This window comes from Lissotriton vulgaris, chromosome 5, assembly GCF_964263255.1.
Source record: "Lissotriton vulgaris chromosome 5, aLisVul1.2, whole genome shotgun sequence".
NCBI lineage: Eukaryota > Metazoa > Chordata > Amphibia > Caudata > Salamandridae > Lissotriton > Lissotriton vulgaris.
Genome location: NC_141693.1, coordinates 888,326,208 through 888,340,027, shown reverse-complemented (window position 1 = coordinate 888,340,027; position 13,820 = coordinate 888,326,208). Strand labels below are relative to the sequence as shown.

Genomic DNA, 13,820 nt, shown 5'->3' with positions numbered 1-13,820 from the left:
ACGCAATTTGTTAGCCTTCAGAAAAAAATTAAAAACTGTTTTGTTTAAGCAAGCATGGAACAGCCACTAGGTGCACTGTTAAGATCAAGTAAAATGCCAAGCCCCACTATGCAACCTGGACAATCAGCGCTTAGAGACCCCGGTGGTTATAACGCGCTATACAAATTAAATAAATAAATAAATAAATAAAATAAATACTTGCCCCATACCGGACTCTCCCTTTGGAAATAACAAGCGTTTGGCTGTTCATGATACATGAATGCCTTAAACAGCTGGCATTTAATTTGAAGTTTAAGTTACTATTGCACAAGTTATGTGATTGCATGTGTGGAGTTAGATAATGCTTTCTTTCTCACTGTTGCAAACTTAATACTGATTGAGTGAGTCAGTTGCTTTGTTATGTATATGTTAGAGCTGTCATCCATGGTGTGATCTTCCCCCAAAGTTTATGCCTCCCCCTTCCTGTTTTCAGAATTTCATTTTTGTTGGCTTTAGGATTCTGTGCACTTTACCACTGTTAACCAGTGCTAAAGTGCTTGTGCTTGCTCCTTAAACCATGGTACAATCGGATTACACCTTATTGTCATATTTAATTTACGTATAAGTCCCTAGTATATGGTACTACATGTTCCCAGAGCCTGTAAATCCAATGCTACCAGGGTGCCTGCAGTTAAAGTATCCCTTTAAAATATGTCTCAGGCCTTCCACTTCAGCCTGTGGTGCAATTTTTAAACTGCCAATTTGCCCTTGAAAAAAAATAAAATAATTGGCAGGCCTAAACCTTTTCTTTTTAAAACATATAAGTCACCCCTAAGTTACACCCTAAACAGCCTAAAAGGCAACGTGCTTTTTATTTTAAAAGTAGGACGTGTTTTTATGTTTTACATGTCCTGCTTGTGAAAAACTCCTAAATTAGTCTTTTACTACTGCAAAGCCTATCTCTCCATTTGGATAGCTTTTGGTTACCTTACCACATTTAATACACGCTAACTTTTGATTGGGAACAGATAGGGATGTCAAGTTTGGACTCAATTAATTGTAAGTTGAAATCCTCTTTAATGAAAAAGTCGGATTTTAAGAGACAAGTCTGAAAATGCCACTTTTCGAAAATTGGAATTTTTTTGCCCTATCCATTGGGCGCCTGCTGGCGGTGTCCTGGGTGACATGACTGTGAATAGGTTGCTACCTGTCCTTCTGTATTCCTCACAGACAGTGAGGCAAAGGGGGATTGGGTGTTGTCATGATTGGTGAGGTGGAGCTGTTCCCTGCACCTCTTATATTTCAAAGGATTTCCTTCCGCACACCCACAAATGGACCGGACACCAGTCTTTCGACGACATGGAGCCTTGGCAGGGGATGGGAAGAACTTTCCAGAACCGGATGTGGGGGTAGCCTAGAAATTTCCCCCACTTCAAAAGATGGCACAGAATGTAATATTGGTCCTCCTGAGCTACTCTTCAGCACATTCCTGGATTACAGAAAAAATACCCTGTTCTCCAGAGAACTACCCTGCAGCTTGAGGCCTACCTTGTTCTTCAGAGGACAGCCCTGCTGCTTGAGGCCTGCCCTGTTCTCTGTGAAGGAAGACTGGACCTCCTCCCTTAATCCCAGGCTAACCTCCAAGGGTCAGTTGGCTGACCTTCTGTTCTGAGCTATAGCACAACAAGCTTTAAAGGCCTCTTTGCAACTGCCCAGCGTATCTGCTGCAACTAGACCTTCCTGAGCCGCGCTGGCCTCTGCTAGAGTGAGTCCCTGATCCCCACGATATTCTTTCCCAGGACCTAATCTTGTGACGTTCCTCCGGTCTAGCATGACTAGATGACCTCGGTTAACACTTTGTGCTTTCAGGTGCTATATCTACCTAAATCTTTAAAATTGCATATCTCTGGTTCAATTAATTGGATTTTGGTTGTTTTGGGCTTGTGTTGTGTTTTTCCCTTTAGTACTGTTTGAGTGCTGTTTAAATACAAAACACAGTGCATTTAAGTTAAGCCTGACTGCTTTAAGGCAAGCTACCAGCGGATTAAGAACAGATTAATTTATTGACTTTTGTGGTTCACCCCTGATTAGGATTGTGGTTCTTGTGTGAATAGGGTTTGCAACTCCTCAGCCAATAACCCAATTTCTTAAAGTGTGGCTCTCTGGTAACTCACTGCTTTGACTTAGCAACAATTGATATCAGAACTATTTACCCACTGTTCGTACATTATAAAGACCTTCCTGGCTGTCTGAGTTCTCTGAGATCCTGTCGGTACTGTGCTGTTTGTCTGCTTTGACTGAAAGCAGAAAACACAGCAGCAGTAGGGGGAGGTGAAGCAGGGAAAGTGGTGGGGTCTGGTTAAGGGTGGCAGGGAAAAAAGATATTTTCCACACTTAGGTCATGTTATGTATGGGTCCCCATTACTCCTGTGCACTTTCGTAGGCGTTGAAAGCAAGGGAAGATGATCTTGGGGACATACATAACATACAATTATAGATGAGTTAAAAGTGAATTACGTGGCTGTTTTTCACTGTGGCGTTCTGAATGACTTGGACAACTCTAGCTTTGCTCTCAATGTCTACCTGATGTCATTCAGAACCCCTCGTAATTCACTATTACCCATGTACATTTCTGTATGGCTGTCACTGAAAGCTATCGGTGTGAACACCAGATTCTAAGGCTAATATTCAACTGCTGTGACGGAGCAGCAGTAGCTAACAAAACCTGTTATCTGCTGTTGGTACGTCATAAAGGAATTACAGGCCGCTTGGATTGGAAACGAGAGGTAAGGTATTTATTTTTCACATTGGGGTCTTGGAGAAGAGGCTATGGGATTTATAGCTAACCCTTTAGTCCATTGTAAAGGCAGTTGAAAGCAGGTGGAGATGATTTTAAAGGCTATACATAACATTAAATTATAGATATGTAAAAAGTTCTAATTGACATCGTAGACCACTCGCGATTCAATGTGACTCAGAATCCCTTGATGAAAAACATCCAGTGATTGACTGTTACCCATTTATAATTCGATATATAGCCCCTTTGTGTGTTGCAGAGTTGCACTATTCACCCAACCCCTGCTGTACGCTCTTTACTGCCTTTGTAAATATGAATAGAATTACCTTTTATGTTATGTCAGGATTCATGTTCAGATCATTACGTTTTCCGATGCATAAAATCCAACCGCCCTCTGCCAATTATACCCACTCTGATTCATTTCTGTCAGTTTTTGTTTAGGATTGATATCAATTATGCAGGCAGCTGGTGCACTGAATACCAAATCCAGTGTTTTGAGAATACGCGGAAAATAAATTATAGATTTAGAAACAGTCAATAAAGAGAGATCTACCGTAGGGAGACAGTCAAAATGCATTGGAAGATAGGATGAAAGAAAATGCTATAGTAAAATAGAAAGCCTTGGCTTATAAAAAAACAAGCATTAAAAATGCAGTAAGTCTCGCCTTTGATTACGTAAAAGCCATTTGCTTTGCTAATGGTATTGTATAGCTAAGCAAATGGCTTTAACTTAATTAAAGGCGAGACCTATTGCATTTTAATGCTTGTTTCTAAATACGTTAAAGTCGGTTACTGAACATCAAAGACTTGGCTCACTAAAATCTGCAACACAAACATTCAGACTTTCGTGACACTTCCGGTTGCTCAAACCAATCACACTAAAGTAACAGGTTAGCACTCTCATTCACAGTTTGTGCTAAACCCATGAAAAATATTCTTAAATTATGTAGGTCCTCTGTAATATATCTCCATGTAAACAATAGGGAAAGAGGAGTGCCTAAAATGTGGTAATATATGTAGCCTTGCCACAGCAGGGGTGTAGTCATCATTAGCGAAGCAGCTCCGGGGCCCAGAAGAGTTAGGGGGCCACTGAACTCCTGTCATGACTGTATTTTACTACCCAACAAACAGACAGAGCCTTGTTTGCTCGCCGGTACGGTGGCCCTTGGCTTACTCGCTACGCCACAGGGTTAAAGAACACTGAGGCACTGGGTTTGCCTGGAGTTTAGACGAGTAGATGAGCTGCTATCTGACGACCAGTTTGCCTGATATTTTTTATTAGATGTAACTTTTGTTTCAATATCAGTTTATCTAATACCACTTGTACAAAAAGTTTATTTTGTAAACAGACCAACCCTCAACAAATTAACTTTAAGCATATTCATTCATTCTTCCTTTCTGTGTGCCGCAGAAAGGGGTCTGAGGCGACCTCAAGTTGATATTCACCGTTTTATAAAACATTACATAAAATAGACACAATTCATCTATTCATAATTTTCTGACATATGATGCATAGTTGGAAATGTCTGGTTCTTAATAATGTAATGTTGTAATGCTGTGATGAAACTGGAAGCTGCGAATTATTTCTCAAATTAAAATCCTTGAAGCTTGATGCACACAGCACGAAAGGTGTCTTGGCTTGAGATGTGAAGAAATCAAAGACCTGTCACTATTTTGTAAGGGAGAACTTTGAGTTGTGCAAGCTTTGTGTTTCACATTCGTATGTGTGCTGCATTATCATTAGCCAGGAGTTGCTGAGACTATCTTACATACCTCCACTATGGTTGAAAGGTATTAGTTACTTACGGTATGCGAATGTCTGCGAAGAATCTTTTGGCGCCACCTAGAGGCCAAAAGCCAGAATGACTGCTTGATGACAATTCTAAATGTTCGATGCTTTGAAAACAAGAAACGCTGTGCTTTCTCCCCCAAATAAAGTGCTTAGTGGCATGCCACCAGTGAAGCCGCCAGTCTGCTTGTGCACATCTTCTGTCCCAACGCATGCACATCGGAATCTTATTGATTCCAAAAGGCCCTCAGAATGGCGAGAGCAGCGCATGCGCTGCTTTCGCCAGGCCGAGACCTAAAAATGGGGTTTGTCAATCTGTGTGCACCTGTATAGTCTAAAAGTGATATAGTGATGCCAACCACCTTTTATCTAAAAGCAGCACACTTTCTTGACCTGCAACAACCCACTGTACTATGAGTGTCAATTTCAAATGACATGTGCAGACATTTTTTGATTGTTAAGAAAATGTAATTTGTGATGTAATCGTATATTTTAAAGTTGGGCTCTTATTTTGACTTGCAGTGTAATTCTGCTCATCAGTCAAGATGTGAATGAAATTACATAAAATCAAATAGAACCGTTAATTAAAACATTGTCAATAATTCATTAATTTCCAGTGGCTTGCATATAAAATTAGACGTATACTATTTCTCTGTTTCTATACGGCAAAATGGAGCTGGTTTGTGAAGCAAAAGGCATACTTAGAAGTTTCTTAAGTGTAGAAAAGTTGTTAACACACCCTGCTCTTATTTTTGTCAATTCACAACGTATCATATGTTTCTCTGAAATGTCTCGAAAATCAGTATCACATGCACCATAAATCTATATAAAACAGAATAATTGAGTCTTAAGACACCCAGTACAAAACAATAGAAATAGCAGTTTTACATGACATATGGGTGGTGCAACAGACATTTTACTGTCAGTGCCACCATCTAGGACCACACAGGACAAATACAAATGGCACCTCAACTCTTCAGAATGCATGCTAATCAAATATTAATGTTACCAACACACAGTATTGGTTTTATATAAACATATGGCTCAAAAGAGCAATGACCACGCATGTTCATTCCCCAGAAAACATGAAAAGTTATCCTATGTCTCATAAATCCACACTTGTGTATTTCACACCATGAAGCCTCTGCTGATGGTGCATATAAACCAAGGGTGTGTATCTGATGAGTGCATGTGTAAAATACACATGAGTACTGAGAATACACGCTCAATATATGCGTATTCTGTGAATGTTTGGATACGGTACCGAGCAAACCATTATTGTAACTGATCTGTTAGGTACAGTGAATATTTGGATACGGTACAGAACAAACCTTTATTGAAACTGATCTGTTAGGTACAGTTAAGGCAAAACAGTGGGAGTTGTCTGTAATTGTAAAGCTCACCAAATGTTCACACTGGCTGTTCTTAAAAAATATATGATGTGACAGTTGCTGTAGTTTGAATATTGGGACCCACCCCCAAGGTCTTAAATATAGGGAAAAGCATCTAAGTTTTCCAACATATCTGAAAGAAACAGGTTAGTATTAGATTCCTTACCTTAGAATATCCCCAGGCGTCAGACTGGATCCGGAAAATGTTGCGTAGCAGTACCCCTGCGCGTCGGTAAGCGTAGTCTGCGGCTCCACGTCCGTCGTCGGCGCCGGGATGACGTCGTCGGAGTACTTAGGCGCCACCCCTTGCGCGCTGACGTCAGTTCTTCTTTTTTCCGCGCCAGCAAGCGCAGGTCCGGAGAAAGTGGTACCCTTTAGTCACTTTTTGACTAAACTTTTTTGATTCTTTTTGGATCCGTTTCGAGTCTACAACTCCATCGGTGCCGGGAGGGATGCCCGGGTTCAAGCCCTGTGCCAACTGCAACCGACTGATGTCGGTTACCGACCCCCATCGCCGGTGCCTACATTGCCTGGGGCCCGACCACGATGACAAGTCGTGCCCCGACTGTCAGGCCTCGACGTCGAAGGCAAGGCGGGAGCGGTCCCGTAAGCGCCTCGAGCTTCGGCAGTCGGCCCAACGCCGCTCGAGGTCCCGGTCCATAAGGAGGTCGGGGGACCGGTCGCTGCCGGAGTCATCACAGCTCGGCGAGTCGACACCACTCGTCAGGCTCCAAGTCCTCAGGTAAGAGGCACAAGAAGTCGAAGAGGCGACATCGCTCTTCTGACTCCTCCCGATGCTCGCGCGACGCGGCCGGGTGTTCGGGTGACACCGTCCACGCGGCTCCGCAGGCGTCGCGGCCTGCTCCATACCCGCCGGTCCTTGGGCAGAACGCAATGCCGGAGGAGATCGACGCCTTCCTCATGGCCATGAGGTCGCTCTCTCCTCCGTCGGGTTCCGCGGCGCCTTCGGACCAAGTGGCCCGGACTGGGAGCCCAAACGGGCCGGGTGCTTCGGCCCCGGCGCCATTGGGTACTTCGGTCCCGGCGACTTCGGTCCCGACGCCGCAGGGTCCCACCCGGTTCCAGATCCGGGTCGCCGCTGGTCGACCTTACGACCCCGCCGGCGTCAGCCCCTAGGGTGTCATCCCGGCGTCGTCCCTGCACGACGCCGTCCTTGGTCCACCCCTCGGTCCGGATCCGGCGTCGGCCGAAGAGGAATTCTTCGAGGATCTGTGTCCATCCTTTATCCCTGAATTTCAGGACATGGACGACGAGGGAGACTGGGGGAGGGGGGGGGTCTGAGGACCCCCTGGCACGTGTGTACCGGTCATATGAGGACTGGACACAGGAACTAGGGGAAGTCAGTGCCCTGGATACCTCCAGAGACACTGGTTTTGCCTCATACCATGGCTACGGAGGAGGGGGCAGCTTATAGTGTGGTCTAACATCCTCACAGAGGTCCTTAAACCACAGGTAAGCTCCCCTGAGCCTCTACTGCCGTTTAATGAGGCTCTCACAGTCGTCCTCTTGGGCACCTGGTCCAGGCCCACTACAGGTCCCCCTGTAGATAGGAACGTCGCTAGGCGACACCGCCCAGCCCCGGGCGAACCTAGTTTCTTGTCCACCCACCCCACCCCCAAGAGCCTGGTTATCCAGGCCTCTACTTCCCAATCTGCATTCCCAACGGCACCACCGGATCAGGAATCCAAGAGGTATGAACAGTTCGGAAAGAAGATGTTCTCCTCCCTCAGTTTGGGGTTGCGGTCGGTCAACACCTTGCGCCTCTTGGTCCGTTACACCCACTCTTTGTGGGTAACTCTTGCAGCCGTGCTGCCTGAGTTCCCGGAGGAAACCCGGGTGAAACTCGCTCAAGCCCTCGCGGAGGGAAGAGACGCAGTGCGGTACTCTCTACGATGTGGGCTGGATACCACGGACTCACTAGGAAAAGCGATTTCCACGTCTGTGGCCGTTTGCCGCCACGCCTGGCTGAGTTCCGCCAACTTTTCGGCCGATGTCCAAAACACCCTTATGGACATGCCGTTTGATGGCAGCCACCTCTTTTGTGGCAAGGCAGATCATGCGCTGGAACGCTTCAAGGACTCCAGGGCTACGGCCAAGTCCTTGGGCCTGTCTGCCCCGCGTCCGCAATCTCTTGCCCAGCGCTCCTTTCGTGGCCACGGAAGAGGTGCTCCCACACGTCCTGCCAGCCACGGGCTGCAGACTAACATTCAGCGCAGTGGCAGACGTGGTTACCGTTGCGGCGGTAACAGGGGACAATGGCGCTGCCAGTCCACATCCACCCCCGCAGCATCCGCCTCAAACCCTTCCTAGTCCGAGTTTTCAGGCCCATTTGACGCCAGTGGGGGGCAGGGTTCGCCATCACCTCCTCCACCGGCGCACCATCACATCGGACAGGTGGGTGCTGCAAATTGTCTGACGGGGCTACTCCCTCCCCTTCAAGGTGACCCCTCCGGCCATGCCACCTCAGTACCACCGCGTGTCGGGGATCACTTGCAACTTCTGCAAGAGGGAGTTTCGTCCCTCTTGGCCAAGGGGGCCTTCGAGCGCATTCCTGGGCCAGAAGTAGGACGTGGTTGTTACTCCCACTACTTTCTGGTTCCCAAAAAGGGCAAAGGGGGCCTACGCCCTATCTTGGACCTACGGAACATCAACGGCTTCCTCCGGAAGGAGAAGTTCAAGATGCTGACTTTGGCTCAGGTCTTAGCTGCCCTGGACCCGGGAGACTGGATGGTAGCATTGGACTAGCAGCACGCTTATTTCCACATCCCCGTCTTGGACGCATATTTTAACATCCCCGTCCTGCCGGCCCACCGGCGCTACCTGCGGTTCACGATAGGCCACAAGTACTTTCAGTTTACCGTGCTCCCCTTCGGCCTTACCAGCGCCCCACGGGTGTTCACCAAATTGATGGCGGTGGTTGCAGCGCATCTGCGCAGGTTAGGAGTTTCAGTCTTCCCCTACCTCGACGACTGGTTGTTTAAGGCGGGCTCCCCCAGACAGTCGTCAGCCACCTCCAGACTACGGCCGACCTCCTGCACATGCTGGGGTTCTCCATCAATGTGCCAAAGTCACACATGTGTCCTTCTTAGAAGCTCCTCTTCATCGGAGCGGTTCTAGATTTGGCGCAGTTTCTGGTTTATCCTTCCGAACAAGGGGTCCGGAATATTCAGGCTCTGATTCCGATCTTTCAGCCGTTATCCCGAGTCTCGGTCAGGTTGACGCTGCTCCTTTTGGGGCTGATGGCCTCCTGCATCCTTCTGGTGCATCACGCCCGGTGGCGGATGCGGGCTCTGCAGTGGGACCTGAAGTTTCAGTGGGCCCAGCATCAGGGCAACTTGTCCGACCATGTCTTGATCTTGGTGCAGTTGCAGTGGTGGCCCACAGACCGCGATTGGGTCAGCGGCAGATCCCTCTCCCTACCCCAACCGGAGCACGTAGTTGTGACGGACGCGTCCCTCCAGGGCTGGGGGGGCCACATGGGAGAAGCGGAGATCAGAGGCCTTTGGTCTCTGGCGGAGTCCTGGCTCCACATCAACCTTCTGGAGTTGCGGGCGAGCCGGCTTGCACTGAAGGCATTCCTCCCCTCTGTCCGGGGGAGTGTAGTGCAGGTGTTCACGGACAACACCACCACCATGTGGTACTGCAACAAACAGGGCGGGGTGGGGTCATGGACCCTATGCCCGGAGGCTCTGCGCCTCTGGCAGTGGCTGGAACATCAGGGCGTGACCCTGGTGGCTCAACACCTGGCAGGTTCCCTGAACGCCAGGGCGGACAAACTCAGCCGTCGGTGCATGATGGATCACGAATGGCATCTGAACTTCGTTAGATCTATTCGCCACAGAAGAGAACGCGCAATGTCATCAGTTCTGCGCGTTGGAATTTCCAAGGCGGCACTCCGCCTATACCACTTCTGCCCAGAGTGCTGAAGAAGATCAGACACGGCCGGGCCCAAGTCATCCTTGTGGCGCCGGACTGGGCACGAAGATACTGGTATCCCGAGCTACTCAGCATGTCTGTCGATCCCCAGATTCGTCTGCCTCTTCAGGAGGACCTTCTGTCGCAGCAGCAGGGGACAGTCTTCCACCCGAACCTGTCCAGTCTCCACTTACATGCGTGGAGATTGAGCGGCGGCAGTTGAGACCATTTGACTTTCCTCCTGAAGTCTGTAATGTGATTCTGGCAGCCAGGCGTCCCTCCGCAAAATCGGTATACGCCTGCAGGTGGAACAAATTTGTGGCATGGTGCACAGCAAAGGCTGTGGATCCCCTTTCTGCCCCCCTTTCAAAGGTTCTTCTCTTTCTTCTTTCTCTTGCCCAGAATGGCTCTGCTCTTGGCACTCTAAAGGGCTACCTTTCTGCCTTTTCCGCCATCTTAAGGCTCCCTGATCAGCCCTCTTTGTTCAAGTCCCCAGTTGTAAATAGGTTTTTGAAGGGCATCACTCATATGTTCCCTCTTGTTCCTTTCATGATGCCTCAGTGGGACTTGAACCTTGTTCTGACTTAACTGATGTGCTCTCCCTTCGAGCCACTTCATAACTGTCCTCCTCATCTCCTTACTCTTAAGACTGCATTCCTGGTTTCCATCCCCTCTGCCAGGAGAGTGAGTGAGCTCCAGGCTCTTTCTTCTCAACCTCCTTTCCTTTCTGTCCATCCGGACAAAGTTGTGTTGCGGACGCGACCTTGTTTCCTGCCCAAGGTAGTCACAGCCTTCCACATCGGGCAGTCCATCACTTTGCCCACCTTCTTTCCGCCTCCGCATCCCTCGAAAGAGGAAGAGAGGCTCCACCGTCTGGACTCAAAACGTGGGCTCTCATTCTATCTGGACCGCACACGCCAGTTGCGGGTGGATGACCAACTCTTTGTTGGTTACGTGGGCGCTAAGAAGGGTTGGGCGGTGCACAAATGGACCATTTCTCGATGGGTCGTTTTGTGCATCAAGGCTTGTTACTCTTTCGCTTGAAAGGAGCCTCCTGTGGGGCTATGTGCCCATTCCACTCTGGCCACGGCGGTGAATACTGCCCTGGGTCGGTGAGTCCCCTTGCAGGGCATCTATCAGGCAGCTACGTGGGCCTCACTGCACACGTTCGCAAGACACTACTGCCTGGACAGCCCAGTCCGGAGAGATGGCTTTTTCGGCAGTTCCGTTCTCCAGGACTTCCTGGTTCGCAGACCCACCACCGGGGTTGGTATTGCTGGGGTATCTATTCTAAGGTAAGGAATCTAATACTAAGCTGTTTCTTTCAGATGCACAAGTTACTTACCTTCGGTAATGATATATCTGTAAGAAACAGTAGATAGTATTAGATTCCTTACCGCCCCACCCATCCTCCCCGTTCTGCGAACCGATATCGAGGGTTAAGGTCATCCCCTTTCAGGACCCTAGTTTTCATGGCACCAGTGTTGTTTTTATCATGGCTCTGCGCTTCTGGCGCGGAAAAGCTGTGTATAAGAACTGACGTCATGGCTTGAGGGCGGCGTCTAAGTACTCCGACAACGTCATCCTGGCGTCAACGACGCGGAGCCACAGACGACGCCTACCGACGCGCAGGGGTACTGCTACGCAATTTTTCCGGATCCAGTCTGACGCCTGGGGATTTTCTAAGGTAAGGAATCTAATACTAACTACTGTTTATTATATATTGTTACCGAATGTAAGTAACTTGTGCATCTGGTTATCTTTAAAAGTTTAACTTGAAAGAGTTAATTAGTCAACCTTGCATGAAGGAATTGCAGTCAACCACATTTCCAAAGGGTAGGCGGTGGGCGAGGTAAGGCCTTTTGGAAAAATATGTTGGAATCAGATCCTTACTGATTTTTACCTATTTCAATTTATTGATTGTTATTACTCATTACTTTCTCTTGGCGTACATTGCGCCATTTTTCATCCACCAATATTAATGTGAGTGCCTCCTTTTCGTGAATGCCATCTCCCTATGTTTGAAACGTATATATTTATCAAGTTAGGTCTCATTACCTTGCCTGGTTACATCAATTACTTGATGAGGTATAATTTGATTCACGATTATTGTAGCATGCCACTTTTGTAAATTGCCCCACACATTTTAAGCTTTATCAACCATGTCAGTGCTGAAAACGTTTTTGTCACTTTACTTGTCTATTGTACTTCTTTTGAAATGTTTTCTTACTGCAAAAAACAGATTGATATCAATTTTAGGTTTTCTGGCCTTAATTTCTTGAAATATTTTTGCTAACATTCTAAAGGTATGCTTTTTTTGTGTGACTGTATGTTATGTAAAGATTTACTTTCTGACATGTACAAATGGATTTAATTATTTTTACCTGCCTGTTTATGAATAGTTATATATTTATAGGCCATTTTGCTTAAGATTTCATGGTAATGTTTATATTTATTTGCAGAACAAAGTGTGATCAGCAGTGCTCCCAATTACTATACATTACCATCTCGAAGGGCTCATTCCGTGGGTACAACAGGATCTGCAAATATGGCAGCTGGGACAACAGCACCAATCCGGCCTGCTTCCTCTCCAGTTCTGCCTGTCTCTAGCAAGAATCAATCCAAGTATGACTTATTAATCTTTCATAGATACATATCTAATAAATTGTGTGTTGTAAAGGCTTCTTAAATATAAAAAGGCATTATAGCAGTACCAGAATATTGTCAAATATTATAAGTGAATGTTAAATACAGCTGATAAATATCAGAAGTTGTGTAGTTATTTTATCTCTTCAGTGTGCCATTTCCAGGCTTTTGTCATTTATTTTTATAACACCATAGATAGCTTGTTTAATTTTACTTGGTTTTTATATTTCATACTAAAGTCATTGCTTTCACCCCTTATTGCTGTAGGTGGTAAAGAGGGTGTGAGTGTCAAACAACTCTGTGCTTTCTGTAGTCCAGGTTTAACTGTGTTTATGAGATGTGGATTGGTTGGACTGTTTGAAGGTGGGTGAGTTAGGAAGTTTGAGTAGGTTGTAGGATCAGGTGAGGTTGAAATGTGTGTTGTCTTCGTGTGCTTGAGAGTGAGCTTGATTCTTAGGAAGGGTACCAAATATGTGGCTTGTGGTTTGTTCTATATGGTATGTGTTTCCTGTTTCATACTTTGAAGGGTAGGCGTGTGTGATATGATGTGAGAGGGTCTGACCTGATTCTGAGGGTGAAACCTTCACAGTTGGAGGGTATTAATGTTTTGTCTTATTACTGTGGCTTGCCCCAATCCTAGCACTTGTGTGAGAGTGTGTGGTGAGGAAATGGTGTCTACTGTAGGCACTTGTGTAGTATGTACTGTCTTGGGTGGTGGATATCAGTTTAGTAGGGTCCCCTTTCTGTTTTGTGTCTCCATATACACTTGTCTTTTTGTCCAGGGTTATTTTTCTCGATATACCTGTGCTATAATTATCCTTTATATAAAGTAGAGTACGTTCTTACAGAACTGAATCAGAAGACATGTTACTTGACATATAATAAAGAAAATACAACTATGAAGTTACCCACACTGCTTGCTAAGTTAACAGTGCATACATTGTGGGTGTGTCTGATGACCTTGGATTGTGTCTTTAAGCAGTAGATCGTTTTTCAAGCAAAACATAATAGAACTATATATTACTGTGTAAACTGAAGGAGAATATCCAGTCTTGAGGGTGGGGGCGTGTATGCATTCATTTAAGTTAAGATCAATGGGCATTACCATTATTCTTGTACTGCTCACTGCAGTCAATACATATTTATGTCACTTAAAATACTGCAATGCACTTCAGATATTTAAATAAAGCAAAATACGTTTGAAACCATATCCTTCCATAGTCATTTACTTTAGAGTATGATTTAACTCTATTAGCCAAGTGAGAAACCTGCTACTATATGT

At 46.4% G+C, this 13,820-nt stretch overlaps 1 protein-coding gene across 7 annotated transcripts in view; it reads left to right on the top strand.

The window, feature by feature from the left end:
- PLCE1 (phospholipase C epsilon 1) overlaps positions 1-13,820 on the top strand; it is a 1,649,974-nt gene that overhangs the window by 1,090,112 nt on the left and 546,042 nt on the right. For all 7 annotated transcript variants that reach the window (XM_086922473.1, XM_086922472.1, XM_086922474.1 and 4 more), the window contains one exon: positions 12,355-12,517. In XM_086922473.1, coding sequence (XP_086778599.1) covers positions 12,355-12,517 — 163 coding nt within the window. The remainder of the gene's footprint in view (positions 1-12,354; positions 12,518-13,820) is intronic.